Source organism: Bombus affinis, chromosome 12 (genome assembly GCF_024516045.1).
Source record: "Bombus affinis isolate iyBomAffi1 chromosome 12, iyBomAffi1.2, whole genome shotgun sequence".
In the NCBI taxonomy this organism is placed as follows: domain Eukaryota; kingdom Metazoa; phylum Arthropoda; class Insecta; order Hymenoptera; family Apidae; genus Bombus; species Bombus affinis.
In genome coordinates, this window is record NC_066355.1 from 8,444,982 (window position 1) to 8,467,051 (window position 22,070).

General features: G+C 40.1%; 3 protein-coding genes across 8 annotated transcripts; all 3 read right to left on the minus strand.

The window, feature by feature from the left end:
- Nucleotides 1-92: 92 nt before the first annotated feature.
- LOC126922712 (probable inactive tRNA-specific adenosine deaminase-like protein 3) lies at nucleotides 93-7,392 on the minus strand. 6 transcript variants are annotated; one of them, XR_007712902.1, is made up of 2 exons: nucleotides 7,169-7,392; nucleotides 93-2,009 (listed from the first exon to the last, which is right to left on the minus strand). XR_007712902.1 is itself a non-coding variant. In XM_050735566.1 (2 exons), the coding sequence occupies exon 2, from the start codon at nucleotides 5,002-5,004 to the stop codon at nucleotides 3,733-3,735; it is 1,272 nt and encodes a 423-aa protein (XP_050591523.1). In that variant the 5' UTR covers nucleotides 5,005-5,009; nucleotides 7,169-7,388; the 3' UTR covers nucleotides 2,954-3,732. The 6 variants fall into 6 exon arrangements, 4 of the variants coding, with proteins under 4 accessions (XP_050591523.1, XP_050591521.1, XP_050591520.1 ...); XR_007712903.1 differs by lacking the exon at nucleotides 7,169-7,392 and adding an exon at nucleotides 5,997-7,140; XM_050735566.1 differs by lacking the exon at nucleotides 93-2,009 and adding an exon at nucleotides 2,954-5,009 and having other exon boundaries at nucleotides 7,169-7,388.
- An 851-nt stretch (nucleotides 7,393-8,243) lies between these two features.
- On the minus strand, nucleotides 8,244-17,918 carry LOC126922668 (receptor-type tyrosine-protein phosphatase delta-like). The gene is made up of 30 exons (XM_050735448.1): nucleotides 17,571-17,918; nucleotides 17,348-17,500; nucleotides 17,015-17,274; nucleotides 16,695-16,932; nucleotides 16,259-16,618; nucleotides 15,906-16,181; nucleotides 15,690-15,833; nucleotides 15,513-15,631; nucleotides 15,253-15,436; nucleotides 15,109-15,170; nucleotides 14,639-14,843; nucleotides 14,446-14,564; nucleotides 14,189-14,381; nucleotides 13,814-14,113; nucleotides 13,465-13,706; nucleotides 12,787-13,398; nucleotides 12,402-12,673; nucleotides 12,032-12,332; nucleotides 11,581-11,668; nucleotides 11,415-11,491; nucleotides 11,201-11,332; nucleotides 10,759-10,899; nucleotides 10,476-10,673; nucleotides 10,209-10,405; nucleotides 9,671-9,777; nucleotides 9,376-9,590; nucleotides 9,179-9,304; nucleotides 8,771-8,925; nucleotides 8,549-8,684; nucleotides 8,244-8,461 (listed from the first exon to the last, which is right to left on the minus strand). The coding sequence occupies exons 1-30, from the start codon at nucleotides 17,752-17,754 to the stop codon at nucleotides 8,387-8,389; spliced, it is 5,871 nt and encodes a 1,956-aa protein (XP_050591405.1). The 5' UTR covers nucleotides 17,755-17,918; the 3' UTR covers nucleotides 8,244-8,386.
- A 610-nt stretch (nucleotides 17,919-18,528) lies between these two features.
- LOC126922706 (uncharacterized) lies at nucleotides 18,529-21,708 on the minus strand. Its single transcript, XM_050735546.1, has 5 exons — nucleotides 20,732-21,708; nucleotides 20,391-20,636; nucleotides 19,901-20,277; nucleotides 19,673-19,827; nucleotides 18,529-19,380 (listed from the first exon to the last, which is right to left on the minus strand). Exons 1-5 carry the CDS (start codon nucleotides 21,342-21,344, stop codon nucleotides 19,074-19,076), a joined length of 1,698 nt encoding a protein of 565 aa, XP_050591503.1. The 5' UTR covers nucleotides 21,345-21,708; the 3' UTR covers nucleotides 18,529-19,073.
- Between the last annotated feature and the right edge of the window lie 362 nt (nucleotides 21,709-22,070).

Sequence of the window (22,070 nt, forward strand, 5' to 3'; positions counted from 1 at the left end):
GGACAGAAACCGCGAAAAGACGACGAACGCGTCCTCGAATACCATCGCCACACCTTGGCTGCAACGCATCTTGTTATTATTTTCCTTGAGAATTTTAAAGTCTCGCGAAAAGACAGTCTGCTAGCTACTCTCTTTCTCTTCCTCTCGTTCAACGTATCCTCGGTTCTTCGATATGGAAAAGTTCTACGAATTGCAAGCTGTACGTTCGGCCGACACTTTCTATATAGTTCGATAAAATAGAACGTAGATCAGGAGTTGCTTTTCTGGCAGAAATTTCGTTTTGTTTTATCTTCAATAAGAATTCGTTTCGTTTTGATACGTTAAAAACGATCGTCGCTCTTAGCGAGTGTCACTGGACACGTAAAATATATTTCGGTTTGCTTTCTAACGACTATGGCTCACACCACTTGATAGTGTCTCGATAATCGAAGGCCTTCGCCTATCACGTCGTCACCACATTTTCAGGATCCTTCGTTCCATGATGCCGACGGAAAGATAAACTTGATCCGGAAGAAAAAGACGAGGCTTCGTGGCCTAAGACCAAATCGAATGTGTTTCGTTTCTCGACGTTTCTCAAAGTCCTTTCCACTCGGCCAAGGACGATTTTTTCCAACAATTCACCCCGCAATGTCTTCTTCCTTGGATACTAAGAACACGAATCTTCCGTACGGATTAACTCCTCTTTCTTTCTTCCGAATGTTTCGCCTCGCTATCTCTTGATGATAAATGCTAACGATCAAGATCTTTCGAAGAGTAAAAGCCAGTAAATTTGAGCCATTCAACTGGCGAAAGAGACTTCGGATATCGTTCGAGATACGTTTATCGCGCGTTATCAAAATTCAAAACTATACTCGTCTGGCTTCCTTGTCTTTCTTTTCGAAAATATCGATGTCTGATTTCCACTGATAATATCGACGATAAACGAATCTTATTTTGAAATCGAGTGCGATGCAGGCCAAATGCCTCGATCTCCTGATACAATCGCCGCTGTCTTTCTATTCTTCTGCTTGATTATCTTTATGAGGCTCGGTGCTACCCGTTGACCGACTTAAACCGACTGAAACAAACTGAACGCGCGAATGTCTCTCGGATCTCTACCCTTGCGAACGTCAACGGACAGCAAATTGCGCGACACTGACGACGTTAAAAGTTTTGAAGCGAATGCTCCAGCGATGTCTTCTGTCTAAGAACGATCTGGGTATCTGATCCAATCGCGACCGCCGGTATTAAAAGGCTGACCAATAGTGTCTACGCTGGAGGGTCGACCCGACCGTCAATTGGAACCACTCAGTGCTGATGAGCAAAATGTGACTTGGTTTACCTCGTAAAATCGTCCCGTATTTGGTCACGTAGCGAATTCGAATTTCGATTAATACCTGACCTATTCTGCTTTTTCTATCTGACGAGCGAATATCGTCCAACTTTTCTGTAATCGAATAATCCCGGGCCAAGCTTTCTCCACGGTGACTCTCGAGTTCCGCTGCTATTTCAGATGACGATGACGACGTTTACATCGATTTGACGAGCAGTTGCGTCGTAAAAGATGACTGTTTGCCACGTGGATTAATTATTTCACGAGATGTTATCTCTGTCTTTAGACGAAGCGTGTTTTCGTTTCGAAAACGAGATCGTAGGAACGCAAAGGGAGTTTCCTTTCTCTGTCTCTCTCTCTTTTTTTTCCCTTAAATCAATCACAGGTTGATTGAGCGACGAGAGGATGTCGATGCGCTTCCGGGTAACGTTATCGAAGCCACGTGCCAGCCGGTGCAACGAAGGACGTGGAACAACTGTTAATCGTTATTAGAGCTTCTTGTAGCTACGCGAAAATGTGTTTGCATAGAGATTGCGGAGAATTAGACGAAGATGATTTATCAGAGTGTTTCCTTTACGTCGAGCGAGCTTCCAGATTGATCTGTGACAGCGATCCTTAAACTTTCAGGTTGTTCAGAGTGCCGCTAAGCTTCGTCCCAGAAAATCGACGAGATAAACTAATATCGTAGAAGTAGAACCTGAAACAACAAAATCAATATACGTCCACGGAACAGGTGTTGGCCGAGTCGTCTAGGGAACTTTCCATAAATGTCGACTCTGTACACGATCGAATACGCTGAACACACAAGATCGGTATAATCATTAAAAAAAAAAAAAGAAAAAAAAAGAAAAAAAGAAAAAGAAAGGAAAATCACTTTTATCGAAAGATATACTAACAGTGTCTCGTTTATCGCTATTTAGCTTAATTCTGATTTACACGACGAAATCTTGCCCACCGATAGCTTTTCGTGGAAAGCACAGCAGCCAAGTTACGTTGAAGCGCCACTCATCCTGCTCGTCGACTGACAAACGAATCGTCATGTTTCCTAATTTTCTGTACCATCATTTTCTCCTAAGCGTCTTCCACGTTGTTCTCCGCATCTTTGCACGTACATCCGTTCAGCAAAGCTGGCCAGCTCAACGGGGTTAGACGTCTGAAGTTTCGCTGATTGAAGTTAATCCGCGAGGTCATTGTTATACGCGCTACTCGGTTCCACACAAATTAAACGGTGCGTGTCTTGTGCAGGAAAGCTCCGCAGAACTACGAGTATCGTCGTATCAACGACACTAGCACGTCAAGCCCGAGTGATCCGCACGACTGCGGCAAGGAACTCTCTGAGGAACTTATGACGACGTTTCGACCGATCCTACGAGATCAACGACCACCGACGGTGAATTACTTCGCGACCTTGTCTCTTGCTACCGTGAAGCGTATTTCGCTCCTTCAACGAACAAGATTGTTCGTTCGTCAGGCAAACTATTCGCTCTATATGAAATAATAGACTTGCGTCGACGACGGAATTATTTTCAACGTCTTTCTAGGATCACTTATGCAAGCGATCAAGGGAATGCGCATACCGTGGTAATTTATCTTAATAATTTCGATTTGAAGTTTAAAATAGTTCCCTGAAGCTATGGACAATTTATTTCTTTTTTTTTTTCAAACATGACGTAATGCGCTAAACAGAATCGTCTTAATCGATGAACATGTATCGTGTTTTTTTCGAGGTAAATATTCTTGTTTCTAGGTAATTGCCACTTATAAATACTAAATTTATCGATCGTACGATCTGTAAAAGCTGAACATAAGAGATGTTAAAAAATCATCAACGTTGTTTCTATATTCTTCGGCTGGAAATCATCGAGATATTTAATCAGGTTTAATTCGAGCGACGCGAATGTATTGGAAAAAAAGAACGACTTTTATGATTGTTCGGTTAGGAACGTGTGATTGTATAACAGACGTAAGTATTAGCTCGTCGAATAGACGAAGGAGTCTAGTATCAACCACGAGTAGAGACCTCTGTTCCTGCAAATTATACTAAGACACCAAGGTCATACATATATCTGCCTCATAATGGACGAACGCACGTCCGAACCACGTGTAACATCTTCTGCGTCGTCTGCTTTTGATTGAAATTATAAACCGGTTGGTACATTGATATCACTGCATCACGACTCTACTAACTTACTTCGAGGCAGTGCCAAGGATAGAGATCTTTCGCCAACGTCATTGCCAAAGGTTACAAAAATCATGATCGTACATGGTGGATCGTATCGAAACACGTGCAGGATTTCCTTCAATGTTTTTAATTCTTCAAACGTACAAAATGTCTGTAACAGAGCGACAATGTTAGATGGTTCCGCGAATCATAGCTTGCTAGAAAATAGCCATTAATCATTACGAATACGCCGTGTGAGTCAATTCATATTTCTGTGCTCGATTTCTTGCAACGCTTGTCGACATTCTTGTTCCAGAACGCCACTCCAAACTTGATATCGATGATTCAATCCTGGTACAGCATGCAAGACCGTCTTGGATCCTAACACGCCTGTATTTCTATTTGGGACACCGTAGAATATTCTTAAAACCCTAGAGTGCAAGAGTGCCATAGCGCAAAGAGGACACGGCTCCCTTAACAAGAAGGTCCAGTATCCTGTACATAAATAGGGACCACATTTTTTCGTGTCTGCCGCTTCAGTCTGTTCGATTGTCCTAGAATCCATCGTTTTCGTTGAACCGTTATTCCTGCGTCCTCGTCGAATTTCAGTAGATTGCAAACATTCTTCCTTTGGAAGGCTAATTTTCGATAGCGTTTCTGGATAGCAAAGTGGAGCTTCTTCGACGTATTTCCTCTTGATTCTCATTTCCTTGGTCATTTTACTTTCTGCGTCTCTGTCGGCGGGAGATTCAGACGTTTCCGAATCATCGGTACCCTTCTGTTCCAATCTTTCCTCGAATTTCCAAGCTCCTCCACCTTGAAGTTTGGCAACGAGATCTACGGCCAACATAGCTGCGTGCCACATTGGATGCCGATCGATTTTCGAGGCTGCGACCGCAAGAATTCTTCCATCCACTGGGTCAACGATCATCGCGCTGCCGTTACAATTCGAGTCGCCGACAGCTTCTAATCTGGCTGCCTCTACCACAACGTTCATGTACCTCTCTATAAGGACCAATTGATGTTCCGTGAAAACCGATCCATCGACCAGTTGTTCGATGTTAGGATCTGGATGAAAGTTCAAAGGCCAAATGCTCGAGGCCCGCGCAGCTTGTGCTTTCGTTTTGGCTGCTCTCGCTGGCACCTTCGCTGTACGAAAGTCGTCTTCCAATAAGGATAAGTCAAATCCTCTTTCCGTTAATATCATTTTCAGTTTGTCTTGAGTCAAAGTGAATTCTTCCTTGGATTCCTCGGAGTCTTCCGTTTCCGCTAATAATTTTCTAGAGTCTACTGGCGCCAACAGCAACTTGTTTGAGGAGCAACGTTTCAGATGATGGAAACCTGGCAGAACGGAAGAGATACTCTTAATCGCGATCGAGATGTCCTCTTTCCTTTTAAGTAAACCCACGTAGACAAGCTCAAGAGGTAGATCAGCAATGAAGTCGTGGTTTAAAATCGGTCTCGCTATCCAACTTCTTGTCGTCGTTTCCATTTCGCTGCCCTTGGCGCATTTGGGCGAAGAGATCGCCATTTCTCCTGAAAAGACGGTGCTTTCACTTTTCGTCGGTTCATCTTCATCGATGTTTTTTCGAATTCTATATCTTCGGTGTTCTTTTTTTCGATAGATCGTCTGTTTCGTGTGTTTCAAGTTTTATTCGACTACTTATTCTTTTATTCTATGATTAGACGTAGCAACGCGTCCGCATAATAACGCCTGGTAAAAGAAGCGGAAGAAGGTCTACAACGTCTCGTGGGAGAATGATAGTTTGTGGCGGTGCACTTGGTACGGCTCACAGGAGGAGAAGCGATTTTAAATTGCTGTCAAGTTGGGCCACGGTCGGATCGATTGTCGGAGTTAGACGCAATTGTGCGACGTCGATCCGCGAACAGAAGGAATAAGGTCTTTGTTGCCACGCCATCCCGATCCTGCGACGATCGCTTGCCAGTTTAAACGTGAAACCTGCGGATGGAACGGTAACGAGAGACCGTCGTGAAATCGTACGATAGTTGCCTGATTTTCGTGGACATGTCCAATGACTGCTGGCACGAATCGTCAGTTTGGGCCATCGAACGACCAACAAATTATTTGGAATATCCATGAATTTGCCACGGGGGTTGGACAATGATATAAAACTATGAGAGAGGTTGACAAAAACGAGAAGGACAAGTCGGGAATATGTTTGAAGAGTACAGGCGAAGAACACGATAAGTCATATTTTCCATCCTTTATAAGAAAGCAGCTCTGAAATCCAATCTCATGCTATCAAAATTATTTTCCTATTCGGCTTCGAGGCTACACATATGTTTTCCTATTCTGTTCGTAATATTAAATATGCAGCAGTGATAAAATACCAAAGATATTAAAATTCTTAACACCTTTGATTTTTAATAAAAAGTTTATAATTAGTTTATAATTAATAAATTATTCTACCAGTTATCTTTAAATAGTTTCCACCATTGGACCTAGCAGATTCTTTTCAATCATAGGATGAAATTAAAATAAAAAAATGAACAAGAACGTACTTATCAAGTTTTTTCCTGTGATCTTCATTTGTTAACGCCTTGGATCGTATCGTTTTATCAGGCGGACAAGATATCGTGTAAAATAGGTCTCGAGACGAGACAGCACTCGATGAAAGACTCACTGAAAATGCAATCTCTTTTGTCCGAACAAAGTTTAAATCACATCGATGGGAACTCTTAATTGATACGACATAAATATATGTTTATGGTCGGTAATCGGTAAACGAGTTTAATCAGTATCGAAAACGTGATTCGACAATGCTACTTGGGAAGTCACATCTTAAAGCGTATTAACCGACCAGCGGGAGGAAAATATGCCATGGTCGGATGTTCTGTGAATGGATAAATGAGTGGACAGGACAGATTAAATTATAAAACGTTCATAGCGTAATAGCGTGTCGCGAATACGAGGTTATTGTTAAAGATGATCATTAGACGACTGATAATTTTATTATGCATCTCGGTGAAAGAACGCGACGTACGACTGAGCTTTATTGAAACACGTTGAAAGAAAAATATACACATACGAATATGTAATTTATAGCCAGACGTTGTGTAAGAATTTCATTTAATTCGTTATCTCGATAGTCTCCTTCCACAGAAAATATTTTGAACGAATGTATAGAAGGCGAGAGAAATCGAAAAATATTCAAAGTTTAGACGATTTGGAGATCGTGTTCGTGGTGTGCGTTGTATTCGTCGGCGACAGAAATAAGTTAAATTTCGCGCTTCGTTACGTCAACAAAGATGGTGGTGGCACATTCGCGCAAAGCGTGTTCCTTATATAACGTAAAAGGAACAACAAGCAAGCTCGAGTGACGCAGCACACGTAAACGTAAACTCGCTAGGCGAATGCACTGGACGAATGAGACGGCCACTTAATTAATGCGAACTTGTAAAGCAACTTATGGTCGATTTAAACGTCGCGATTTCGTTCGGTCGGGGAGGTCTATTTTTTAATGGGTTCTGTTCACGTGCCAATATGTCTTCCCTGGCCTTGAATCGAGACATGACACGCGTGCTCCGCATCTTTCGCGCTTGTCAAACAAAACAAATCGACTTGATCGAGAAAGATGAGACGTATTACCAAAAGAGCGACACGATCATGATAAACGATCACACGCGTACATTATTTACACGACCACCACTGAAAAACGATGAAAATCTCTTACCTGCTGCTGTGAGAGTACACGTTCCAACGACTGCTTTCGGCCTGGTTCTTTCCAGGAACGATAAACCGGTAAATCTCTGTTAGCCACACCTTGCACACCTCTCGATGCTTTACACTCAGACAACGACACACAAATAGCACAGAACGCACGTGAAGATATCCGCGGAGATCGACGTTTACAGCAGCGCGACGTATACCTTTCGTGATTACGAGTTATCGGCGCTACCGACGCACCCTCTGTCGACCATTCGTGTAAGCTGCCGACTGGAGGAAGGGAAGCACGACCACACCACGTTCCGTATTTTCTTTCTTCTTTTTTTCACATTTTCCCATTCTCTCTACGATATTCCGTACTGTTTACCTGATACTATCACCAAGACAAGCTAGACAATGAATAATTTTTCCTAATCCTGTCACAAGATCAATGAATTCAGAGTAAAATGTAAGTTGTCTCTACCATAGCCTTCTATTTACGTTATATTCTATATATTGCCAAAACCGAAATTTGCATTATTAAACTTTAATTTGATCGAATAATTCGCCATGTACGTGGCATTTGAAATAGAAAAGAAACTATGAGATTGTTATTTTATCGTTTAGTTCGAATGTTATACCTGACGGTGTTATAATATCGGCGGGAACGGAACGTTTCGACTAGCTGAAATTTGGCGCGAAAACGTGCATGATGGCGTCATCGTTATATTTTGCACACGATGCAAATTCAAGCAGATTAATGGCCCCTAGTGAAAGGTGACTCTCACTCCTCGAATTTTGTAAGTACATTTTCAATAATTGTCAGTCATCTTTTTCTCTGTAAACGTTTGTTGAAATCGATGTTTTAATGTATCCGTCGAACTTTTATTAATTACGATTATTTTATTGCGATTATTTAACGAGAGGCAGATGCTTCTTTGAATAAAGGATATATGTAATTTGCGGCATGGAAGAAATCATTTTATGACGAGGTCATTGATATTGATGTATATTATGATGTACCATGATAGCATTCGTAAGAACGAAAGTCGTTTGCCTTGGACACTAAAGTATGTGAAAATGTGAAAATTAAAAGACAGGACTTTTTGGTATTAAGTAATTACACAATGATGTAATTTATAGTTTGAACGATACACATGTTAGGAAAGCGGTTACGACTTGTAGAAGTTACTCGAGTTGATTTATGTAACAAATCGAATCTACTGTGTTCGATTAAATGGTAAGGCTATTCACGCTTCGCATAGGTTTCCAAGTACTTTAAATATACCGTGGCTGCATCGTACAGGTATTTCATATGTTCCTAGAACAAAAATATACATTGTATACCATTGCAATCTTAGCATCATCAAGAGATAGTAATCTTTAGTAATTTTTTAATAAATTTTACCGAAGATTTAATAAAATCGGGATTCAATGTTCCAATCGCGCGAATTGCCAAACAAACGTCGCATTCCTTTTCTATAGTCATTCTCTCCAAAAGGAAACTTAAGGCTAGGTAAAGTCCACAGCCAGTTACGCCGTCGCTAATTTCAAATAAATTCTTTAGCGCATTTCACGATAATCGACATATGTGTATAAAGATATTTATAAAGTTTCGACATAGCCTTACTGGCAAAGAACAGCGATAGGTCCGTCTCCTTTTAACATTTTTTGCACTGCTTGCCACAATGTCACTAACGCTATGGTTTCAGGTGGATCTCGGTTTCTGCCAGGTTGCCATTCCGTGGAGCACAAGATTGTTATCTCTTGTTCGATAGCAGGTTTCTGAATGAAATGATGTACAAGTTGATATATTTCGCTTCAGACGAGTGCTATACCGTTCTACTTAATTAAGATATCCTACCTAATATCTCTTTATTTATAACGACCATAGACTGTTATGAAATAATGTGTAATTATTTTAAATCGAACAAAAAGAAAGCGAAAATAGCGTGAAGAAATTATCTGTTGTTCTTCAGTTCTCTCGGATGTCCCTAGATGGTAGATAGAAGATTTTAAAAACAATATCATAACTCACCTCCGAATTATCGACGAGTGTTAACTTCTGCAATATGTAGTGCTCAAATTCATCGAGTTCCTTCGTTCGAATATTTATATATGGTACTGGTTTAAATTCACCGTTTCTAACAATGGGACAGCACGTCTATAAAAGAGTTAATTTCAATATAACTTCTGACTAATCGCATGTGTCCTTTTAGCGGTCCGATGGTATACCGTATCTTCCAAATCTGGCGATTGTAACATGATGATTAGCTCCACCTTATACTCGGCTACCATTCTCCAGAAATCGCTAAATGTCCCAGGCAGTGGTAGTTGCGTAGCTATATATTGATTCTGTAATCTTACACCGTCCACATAAACAGCGGATATGTAATCGCTGTTCTCATCTGTCGGTGGATATCTTTTTAAATACACTCTGTTGACTTTCGCTGTGAAGGAATTGTCGCGTTATTGCTCATGCGTTAAGAAAATATGGAAATGAATAAAAAGCGATGAAATTATTCCAAACCTGGAAGTAACTCTGGGAATCTCCTTTTGGCAAGATTGCGTTCCGACAGCAATGTTTGATTAACCGGTGATCGAAGGACTTTGTCGTGCCAGGCCATTTTCTCTAAACTGTTTTTACAATATCTTTTTATGCACAACGTTTATTCACCTTTTTAAATCAGTGTTCGATTAGGTTTTGTGTATTTTTAATAAAATTTTTAGCTATCGTTTTAAGTAGAACGAAACATGAATTGTTCATTAATGTTATTAAAGATGCTCGAAATCAAGATGAAAAAGATTTTCATTATACAATGTTCGCTTTAAATTATCTATAATGGTTATCGATAACAATATAAAACCTTATCATCGATAATGGTTATAGATGACCAAAAATAATTTCTGTCACCAATACTGAAATACCGTTTACCAGCAATGAAAAAGGTCTGAATCATTTATAATGGTTATTTCAGACCAAAATCACTTAAACCAACTTAAATGTGAATTTTTGTACCATAAGTATTTTACTTTGGATTGTAGCAAACATAGACCCTGAAAAATACCTGTCTCGTTGAGTCACCAGTTGTTCTTTAACTTTCTTAATTTTGAGTGGTAGAGATTCGTCGCATGGTAAAGATGTTGAAGAACAAAGTAGACATTCGACGAGTACTAAATGGGCAAATAAATACTGTTGCTTGTTGTTTACCATATTGGGCCGTTGAGACCTGAGAGCTTTCATTTCGGCAAACACGTCTACAGCCTGAAAATATTTTTCAAAAATATTGCTCAGCTTCCGACAGGTTCGAGAATATTCTTGAAAGATATTTTACCCCTTCTGCGCTCGCACGACGAAGGCAAATGTCGCATAAAATTACAATTCCAGTTCTTCCGACCCCTGCGCTGCAGTGGACCACCACTGGTCCATTTCCGGGTGGTGTTATCAAGAGTTTCTTTAGATATGTTACCATAGAATGTGTGGACAACGGTATGTCGTGATCTGGCCATGTTGTGTAGTGCAAGTGCTGGATCTAATTGTCAAACATCGTTCGAAAATATTTCAACGAGATATAGATTTCTAAGATATCGATCTTTTCGTTGAGTATCGTTTGTTACCTTACGGGTTTCGTCTCTATACGTCACGTATAGGGTACGAAATGTAAAATGTGCGAACACATCCTGCCTTGCGTTCAAAACAGTTATATCGCCATACGTTTTCCTTTTTCCAGTGTCAGGCCAATACTGTTCGCATTTTGTCTGTGGGAATTTATGATATGGAGCACGTTGAAATGGATATGATTTGTAATTGAAGGAAAAGGGAGGGAACAAGTTATTATTATGTAAATGTACAAAGCCTTAGTGATTAATAAATTCTATCATTAGGATTCGCTCTTAATTTTACTAAAAAAAAAAATATTAAATTTGGAACAGTTCTAATTCGATCTTTAGCCACTAAAAAAAAACGAAAGCCAAAAAATCAACAAAAGTGGACTCGTCGTATTTTCCATGTGTAGTCTTCGTGTGTCACAGATTGCCTTTCAGTTCTGGCACATCTTACCTTTCCTTCTTCGGATAAGTTCGTAACCATGCAAATTATGTAGCTTTCTTTTTGCCAGATCATTCTCCAGAAATCGATGACCGTGTTCGGCTTTGGACCTTGCGTAGCTATGTAAAACTTCTCTTTGCAGCCCTTGTACAATAATTCAATGTTTATCGTTAGAATTTTTTATCAAGGTAAAATCACGCGTTTTTATCTTATCAAAACTTGCTACCTTGATGTAAGTGGCGTTAATATAATCCGAATAAGGATCGTCTGGAAGTTTTTCCAGTATCACCCGATTTGCATCGTCTGTAGAATACCAGCATTAATTAGCATTTTAGCTCAGTTAAACAGTTAAATATTTAGCTTGGTTAAACATGTCGGAACAGTTTACGTACATGCTATGAGATTTCCGTATCGATTCTTCGGTTTGTTCTGCGGTAACATCCCGTACTCGGACGGACTCGTTTGACCTCTTGGAAGCATCTTCCTCGCAATTTAAACATATCTTTACGATATTTGTTACGTCTCTTATACAGTGATTTTTATTAATATTCGGGCATCATGATGTTCGACATAAAATTAATGCAAATCCGATGTAACTTACTCGTTGTTCAAATATTTTTGGGACTTTAAATTTCATCCTTATTTACTTTATGAATTATCATTTAAAAAACTACATGTGTTAAAAAAAATATTATAAAACGTATGTTTCGATCAACTAGGAGAGGTATCACGATTAATTCAATAAAACTGTTATAAGCAATAGAGCAATAATGCCTTGAAAATCGCGCTGTCTGAATATTAATGAGAATCATCGTAAATCATCTAAAATATCGAAAGACTTACATCGAATTGTCTATCGAGCAATCCAGAATCTATCGCCCGCTTCACGTAATCCTCCAAGTCCTCCACCTTTATCAGAGACATTTGTTCTTCTCTGTGATCAGTGTCGATGATATGCACCGTGTCGCCGTCACCGCAAGGTGTGCTTCCACGCGATATACAGTGTTTAGCATTCGAAGCGAGCGTATTAGTTGAAAATTGTTTAGAGCCCAACGACATTGACTCTATATCGAGATTTCCGGTTTTTTGTACGAAGGATATTTTCTCTTGTACGATAAGCCTCTTCAAAGATTTCCTTCGTCTTCTAAGAGGAACGCGACAAATTGCAAATAATAAATCTGTCCGTAAATATCGGGAGAAAAGTTGATCATACCTTCGACAAACTCGGAAGATTTCTAAAATCCCAATGGCAAGAAATATCGCGATGATAGCAATAAGCCACGCCTCGTCGTATCGCTTCGGTACTTCACGGATATAAATCGACGTTGTTTTTACGACTAGAATCTGATCGTTCGTCCATCCTTCTTCGGGTAATACAATAACAACTATTACGTAGGACTGGAGTGGCTTTAGTGGACAATTTGTAACATTACCGTAAAGCTTGTTATCTCCTATCGTGAATTCTTTATTGGAAAACTCGTCGGTCTGTTGCGCCAGTGAAAGTTTGTTCGACGAAAAATACGTTTTAGTACGATTGTACGTGTGATTGGTTTTACGGAGACGAAAGAAGCATTGCGATAAAACGGTGGAATACTTACGGAAAACCTGGCGGCATACCACGCGATCTCGTTAGATTTGATATCCGCTTTCCGACGTATATATGGACTCAATTCTACGTAACTTTGACAAGCCTGTGAACCTTTTACAACAACGTTTGTTATACTGCGGCGTGTGTCGTTCAGAACGGCAGGAATGTGCAACAAGATCGTCGAGTCTGCGTTAGACACTTCCATCGTTAACTCTCTCTCGAATCGCATGGCTAAAGACGTATTCACGTCTATCACTTTTCTCTCGCCATACGTCTCTGTATTCGTAACAGCTCGAATGGAAATTTTGTAAGTAGACGAGGGCAATAGATGCAGTTTCTTGTTGTACTGTAATTCATATTCTACGATATGATATTCATAGAGCGTGCTTTTTTGCGATCGTTTAATTAGCATTCTCAGATCGGACGATGTCATTTCCGCGCTTATCACGAATTTCTGGATACGCCCATTTGTTTTCCAAGGGTGGGACCAGGTCAGGTTCACCGCTCCTTTCTCGAGAGCTTCGACGATAATTTCCGGCGCTTCTGGCTTAATCTCGTTCCACATAATCGATACGGATGATAACGGGCTAGGAGTTGACACATTTACATTCACAGCCGAAACCTAAAACATATTAGTTGTTATCGCGTCGAGATTATTCACAGAGCAACAGGTGGCATCTCTGCATACGGTAATGGAATCAGCTAGTTGATGGGACTGATCGATGATTGCGCAGATGTATTTATCCCACAGTTTGCAATACTCCGTTGGCAGTATCTTCAATTTGACCTCGCAATTCGTACGACAAATGCTTACTATGTAATGTCGTATTTCTCCATTAGTCGGTGGTTCTAGTTTTAGCCACCTTAAGTGCACGTTCTTCGATTTCCAGTCGATTTCATAGATTTCTAATTGCTTTACGGACGGCGGGGCTATTTGGAATTATTCTTGATTATTAATATTATTTGAAGATACTGTTAGGACGAAATGTTCGTGCGCAAAATTTAAGTTAAGCTTTGTGGAAACGCGATAAACTAACCTTTCGGTGGAGTAATAAATACGAGCTTCTCATAATGCAATCCGTTGTATTCTACAGTGTAATTTCTGATAGCGTAAATTCGCGCTTCGTACATTTCGTCACCATATAACGTATGTTCCAAGTTGAGGGAGTATTTCACAGTTTGCTCCGTGGTTGTGAAGTTCGATACCGCTTTGCTGATACCAGTGACCAGAATCTTTGCGATGATAGGGCCGGAAATGGTAGCGCAATCTATCGGGGCATCCCATGTCAATGTATAATCTTGAAATCTTAAATTGCTGTACACCGCACTTGGAGTGACTGAAAGTGAAAGGCTGCCGTTATCTTTGCAACTGAAAAATTTGAAATTCGTCAGAAATAGCACGTTTCTTTTACCCGACTGATTCGTGGAGAACTCGACTTGCGTTTCTAGGCCACGATAAAAAGTGTAGGCTGTTATTTTTCCAACATAACGCGCGTAAGAAGTCAGATTAGAGAACGTGATATTGGTGGACGTAGTAGAGGCAGAAACAGTATCTTTTTTAAGCGATTGAATTTTCAAATTTTCACAGCCGAAGTACGTTTGGACCTCGAAACATATTATCACATTGCTAATTGGTCTTTAATTACCTAGAATTGCGTCTTTTACTTACCTGTAACACGACTTCGTATTTCCTTATGATCCCATTTGCGTATAGAGGAGGATCCCATTTCAGTGCCACTTCCTTGTTTGATAACAATGTCTTTTTAACATTCCTTACTTGTGACGGTACTATTGATGTAAATAGAGATATCATAGAAGCAATAGCGTGAAAGGAATGAAATCGAAGAAATTACTGTAATTACCTCCGTCAGAGGTCTGAATCACTCGTGCAAAAAGAAGCTCCGATTCATACCAGATTGTAATTTCGTAACTAGTATCAGGTGTCAGTTTTGTAAATTCGTAGGGCAATTCGGGTAGCTTTCCTTTATCAATTTGTTTCAGTCCTTTTCTTATTGTCAGTAGGTAATCGTAATGCTGTGTACTATTTGGGCAAGGATACAACGTTTCCTAAGAATCAGTAATACAAGACATTTTCAATCAATGGAGTATACTTGTCAGTTAGTTGATCCACTGGATCAGTATACGCTGGATGACATGATATTTTTATTCAATCTGATAGCTTAAGAAAAAAAAAATGTTTCCAATAAAAATTCGTCGAATCGAACAGAGAATTCACAGATGTAAAAAAATCCCGTGAAAACGTAATTTCGCTGGAAACATTTCTTTGTTCCAGAAGCAGCTAAAATATTATACAATTAATATTATACGTTACTTCTCGATGGTTCTTCAATACGAAACTAGTATTCCTTATTTCTATGTCGAATGTGGGAGCCCCTGAAACATTTCACGATTTATTATCTATTGTTGAATCGATAATTGTTGAGGAGGGGGTGTATTAAATTCAACGATAGCTCACAAATGCAACGTGTTGTGAAATTCTTCCATCCACCGGTTATAGGCGTGGAATCGTCGTTAACGTACAGTGAACAAGAAATTCTGTAAGAAACGCCGGGTTCTAAGTCATCGGTGTAGCCAACCATCGTTGATGTATCGTTAAATATCTTGGTATAGTTTCCAATCGGATGAGTCTGTCCCTCTTTCTAACAGAAACAAAATACTACTTTCCTATCTTAAATTGAAACGAAAGCGTAGTATATTCGAAACCATTCTAATTACCCATATAGCAAATCGATATTTAGAAATTATCAATTTGTACATCTCTGGCACTGGCAGAGTCGCACGCACGGTTGTTTCATTGACAAATTCGATGTTAGGTGGTGGAGGATAGTCCACGGCTTAAACGAATTCATTGGTATTTATATCGTTGCCACATTGCGAATATCAATCGCTTACCTATTTTACAGAAGGGTGGCACATGATATCGTATGGAATTATCGCAACCAGATTTACAGTGTCCCGTTATAAAACTGCAATTGCCTGCAGAACACAAACCACAGGTTTCCTTGCAGTTATATCCATACTGACCGATGGGACATTCTGCAAATAAAATCCGTTAAGAAAAATTGCCGTCTCTCGTTACTTATCCTTGTTATAATGCGTAGTCTTTACTAGCTTCGCAATTGCTCCCCAAAAATCCTAGTGGACATTCACAATTCGTTGCGTTGCAAATTTTAATTCCTTTGCAGTCCACACTGACGTTTAAATGATGTTGGCAGCTTATAGAACAATAGGGCCCCACCTTGCCCTCGGGACAATGCAAATTCTCTACCTCTACGAGATCCTTTGTGCTCAGCAAGGAGTTCGGCGTGTAAGGTATCAGTTTTTGACACAGTTTTTTAGGAACGAATGATTTGAAATTATCGATTACACTATATCGTATAGCATCTATGAACAAGATGCGATGGTAATTTAAATTTAATATTCATATTATTGACATTTTGTCGAACATGACACAGACGTACCTACTGGAGGACACATGCGAACATTTCTCACAGCCCACAATGGTCTCTGACTTTTCTGCCTAAGTTTTGGTATTAGTTTCAGTTTTACAAGTCTACCAATGTCGGAAGAAACAGTCTTGTTAATTCGAATATATTGCCATATGGGAAATTTATAGCTATCATCTACCCATCTATGAATAAATCCATCGATTGTTTCTAAACTTTCCTTGTTACTTTGGTTAGATGATTTGACTAATGCTATTTCCATTTGACATTCCCTACACAGGCCAACTATCATTTCTATACAAATATTCGCTGTGTCCAGATGTAAAGTAGGACTCGTTAAAATTGCTTTTGAATCGGTTGTATGGAGAAAATTGTCTAAAATAAAATTACACGGTCGTAGATATTTTCTATTCATCGATTAATTCTGATTAATCAAGGTGAGCCGACTAACATAAATGAAATCGAAAATGCATATTTTCACCACTTATTAAAAATAAGTGATAGGAAATAGCTGGATCTCGCACTTTATTATCGTGACGGTAATCCAAATTTAATTTAATAATTGGATAATTCTGCACAATTTTGGTCTCCTTATCTGTCGTAGTATAAAAGTTTATAGCAATTTTTGTATCATTTGTAGTCCACTTAAGAATATATGTATTCCACTTATCCGAGAAACATGTTGGACCCTATGCAGCAAAGAATATAATTACGCTATAATTATTCATAAGAAGGAATCGTGATACTGAATAAATATGCATAATAAATTACTATCACTGTGTGGTATGTTTCCTTATCACAGCTGAACGAACCCACTGTACATTCCGTTGTTATAAAAGCGAATATCGTTTCAAGATCTGAGAAAGATATCTTATAACATAGATCTTTCTTGTAATTTGCAGAGCGACATAGTAGTATCGTAAAGTACGTTTTACAACCACGGAGAGAAAATACAAAAGCTCCCGAACTTTGAAATTCAGTGATCGAATGGACATTGTGTGGTGTATAAAAATGACCGTACTCTCTGAAATCTAAAAGTTTAGTCAGTAATTTAAGCTCGTTAAGTAGTATTAACTAATTTACGTTGAAACTATCGGATCGAACCTTCCCATTGACGATCAAACACTGGACTCATGGGTGTTTCTTTGGAATCTGTTAGATGCCAACCTTCGGTCTTCCACGTTAACAAGCAACTATCATACGAAGTTAGATCACAATCTATCTCCCTTCCTTTGTACGTATTGTGAAATTGGAACTCTGTACGTATATGCCAAATATTATAAAGTAACTGCGACTTTTGTTCAATACACTGTCGTTGGAAACTTACTAGATGTACTATCAGATATGTCACTATCTATGTTCCAGTATAAACCGCGACCATCATCCTCTGACACGCACATTAGTTTCCTATTCCCTTCTTCATCGTGGTATATGAGAATTGGCTCCTGTATCGACCATCCACAAATGGCAACTGCTTGTACCATGAGGAACGATAAGGCTAACACATTCATCGTAGATCGTTACGTGTTATTCAAACTGGTGAAATAATTTTCCGTTTCTCTCTTCTTTAGTGAAACGAAGTTTTAAAATCACACCTCATAGTATAGGAAATAAACGTTCGATACTGTCACTTTCGCGTTGTTAGTGTATCTGTTACAGCGAACCACTGCTGTGTTTGGACCGTTTGAAATATAAGATTTTGAGAAGGACGAAGTAACTCATCTTCCTGTTGGTGATATTGCGATAATAACTGGACTCGTACGATAACTTCTGACTATAGCGGATGTAATGAGATAAATGTACCTACATATCGCTGCTTGGTTACTAATAATTTTAGTTTATTAATACTATGACAGGACTCGCAAGTTTTTCTTTGCTTTTATTGAATACGACCGTTTACATTATGTTGCTAGTCTTATCATGCAAAACGATATATTTATAATTCCATCAGTTTCGCGTCAGAGTGCAATTATAGTAGATAATAAGGACTGTATTTGGTATTTTCAAAAATATAAACTTTAAGAAGCCTCTCCTTTTTGCATTTTTTAAATTGGCCTACTATCAATGCTAAGCAGCGATATTATTATAATTGCAAGGAGAGATAGACCGTATAGAGAAGTCAGATTCGACTACTTTTCTCGTCGTGAATAGACTGATTATTTTTCGTTTTATCGTTTCTTCGTCAGCGCACAGTTCAGCAAACGGCTTTGCTGATTCGACGCTAAAACAAGTGAACTCTGCCACAATTAGATCATTTCATCGATGAATGTGAAAATAGTCGGAAATTTGATGTAGAAATTGCTTTATTTAAAAATCGGTAGAAAATATACAGGGTTTTACGGAAATACAGAGTATTGTACATTAATCCTATAGAATATTCTTGATAAAACAGCAGACTAGGATTTCTATGCCTGGTCAGACAACGTTTCACTGCGTAAAAATAATTATAATTACAGAATACAGCTCAACAATTTCTGTGACTTTGAGATACGTTTCACCAATATATGTAATAGCCATCTTTGGTTTTAAGGATTTACGCAAAAGTATTTTGAATACTGCATGCCATATCCCTAAATTACAAATATCTTAAATCAAAATCTTATCCTAATTAAAAACCTATGTGGAATCTGTCCTAAACCTTAGAGGTATATGTAGAATCGAAAATACCTTTACGTATATCATTGAAACTAAGGCCAAGCGGCGGTTGCATGTATTGGTGAAATCATCGAGGACCTTGACCCTGACATAATTTCAAATTGTTGAAATTCGCCGGGCGTATCATGTTCTATATATATCGAGAACACGCGATTGGACAATCTGAATGCGAAAATCAGGGTGAAAGCCGAGGAATCCAAGAATGCACCCTTCTGTGTCGTCCTAAATTGCACCTTGGTGACAGAAGCGCGAATAACGCCAAAACAGCACCTAGTAAGGAAACTCCACACAAAGCACCGGCCGTGACATCGTGGAGAGGGGTGCCAGATTTAGGGGATTTGGCAGCAAGTAGCAAAAGTCCTGCACAGCTCAATGCCGATAATCCTGCAAGCCCGAGTCCTGTCCAAGTCTTTCGTAGCGTCCTACAGGCGCCAGCTAAGGCACAGCAGACGCCGCAACCCGCGGCACTGTCGTAATAATATCTGCAAATGAACGTCAACGTTTAGCACTTGACAATATTTACGACATTTTCGATATGCAGTGGCTATAGAAAGTCTTTCAACGCCATTGTATTTATATACCAGCATTTAGATGTTACTTAATTAGGTTCAAGCGCATTAAGTAGCGTATAGTTAAGCGATACTTTCGTATGACTAGAAAAATTTGATACTACGAAGGTGAAATGTAGAACTCGAGAAGAAGTCGCTTCATTGGAAAATAAGGATATGTGAAAACACTTTTGTAACTTGGGATTTATTGCCCGTGCGTAATTACCTTCTTCCCTGCGTCCAAGACAAGTACAGGGCCAAACCGCACGTTAAGATACCAACCAAAACTAATAAGAGCGGCGCGTTTTTTCTGTCGTTTTTCTCCAAGCCGCTGGCCAAGGTTGTATTTGCGTCACTGTTGGGTGGTGACAGTGGCGGTACCTGTATAAATAAACCACAGGATCGTGTTATTCTCTATTACGTGGTTACGTAATCGGTAACGTATTTTACTCACCACCGCGGTTCTAGCAATAAAAGCACTTTCTACGCTTTGGTATCCATTCCTTTTCTGTCCTGTAGGTATCACTTGATACCTAGGTGAACCGGACACCATCGGCATAGATTCTGGTCCATTTTCCACGTACGCGTAACGAGGCGGTGGATCACCGTGACCTATCGTGACAAGGTCGATCGGTGCCGTGCTAACGTATCGTAGTCTTCCACAGTTGCTGGCCGGACAGAGTTCCTGTTGTCGAGTCGGGTTTTCCAATAACGGTAGACATCTTCGTGCCGATGGCTCTTTGTTGGGGGTGGATGTTTGAGGTCTCGTTGAGAACGTACGATTCTGTGGAGTTCCTTGAGGCGTGCAACGGGTAGGACTGAACGTTCGACCTACGTTTCCATGGAATGCAAATTTATTTATATCTACAGCTATTGATAAGAAAAACTAGTGATCTTTTAAGACGCGGTCGTGCGAAATGAATAGTTATCAAAGGTATGCGTACCAGTCGGGGAACCACCTGGTGTGAGTGCTCTTCTTTGTGGCGTACCGGTTTGATTGAACGACTGTTGTCTCTTCGGAGATAGAGTCCTCTCCTCGGACCTGGATCGAGGCTTCCTCGGAGTAGTCAATATCTCGTGCAGTTTTTGCGTGGCCAAGTTATTTCTCGGGGAAACCGACAGCTCCTGGGCGTTTCGTTCCGGTAGAGCTGGCGGGTCTTCTTCTTGCAAAGGCACTCTGGTATAACGACCTAATAACACGTGTTGCTATTTTATTGCCATGGCCGCGAGAAAATTGCAATAGGATTTCGAGGCTTCGTACGCCTGTTAATCTCGCCGAACTTACCTTGTGGCGTGTTAATATGACTCCGCACCGACGACACGTGCTTTGCGCTGTTCCACTCGATTTCTTCGTCCTGGTAATCCTGATCACCCGGTACAACGGCGTATCTGCCGCCGTTGTTCCGACAACTTTGCATCTGCAGTTCCCTCCCATCGTCTTGGTTGGTCACCGGTGCAGAACGTTGTTGCACCTGCTGGTGTGGAATGAACTCGTACCTCAAAGAACCCCTCCTCTGTATCTGATCCCTCTGCTCGTCCTGTATGTACTCGTACCTTGACCTTTGGCTGTATATCGCGCGGTGTCCCTCCACCGGAACGCTTCCATATCTTCGATGCGCAGCACCGCTGTTATTCTCGAGGTAACAATATCTGTTGTCTTTACCGTTGCTGTTTTCGATTCTACCCTCGGTAGGTTCTTGAAACGCAGGGTTACTTTGACCTATGTTGCATTGCAATTGCAATGGCGGAGGTGGAGGTGGTAAATCGTCACTACTTTGAAATTGAGGTGGTGGTGGTAGGTCATCGGAATGATCCTCGGGTATGTATTCCGATTGGCGGCAAAACGAGGGGTTCGTGTAACAATGCACAGGAGCTAGTTCCGTTATTTGATCCATCATTTTATTCTTTCTAAGTTGCAACTTTGCTTGGTGCTCGTTTCACTTAGTTTCACGAGGCACGCTATCTTCAACAATCCGCGTGCGACACTGGATGTGAACGAACGAATATTTATTGAGACGCGTGCAACGATCGTCACGCTCATTTAGTATTTTTAGTAGCTGTTGTTTACTGTTTGTACATAAACCGGAGGATTATATCCTCCGATTTACGATTGCCTTCTTCGACCGACGATAATCAGGAAAGCGCTGCTGACGTAGGTAGGCGATGTCCAAGTTTCCAGGGAGAATGTTACTATTGGCCTAGGTGGTGTGACAATGTCTCGGAACGGGATAAGGTTTGCGCTGCTCATTTTCTTCTTTCAATTTGTTTCTCTTTGCTTTCACGATTTAAGACACCTCAATCTTCAATCTTTCTTAACCATTTCTGTTTAATATTCATAAAAACAGTAAGAAATAGTTTGTCCAAAGTTTCCTTCGTAACGGTAAAAAAGTTTGTTCGTAACTTGTTCGGAAAGTCGACGACTCCGTTGAACAAAGTCCAATGGTAAAATCCGTTCGATCCGTACGCTACGGTTGCTTCCAACGAACTGCCACATGAGTTCCCTCAAGAGCAGATGCGTACTATACGAAGGGCGTTTCTTCGACCGTTTCCATCATACACACAACACAGACGTGTATGCGTGCTACGTATTACCTGAGGGGTTGTCAGAGGGTTCACATAATGCG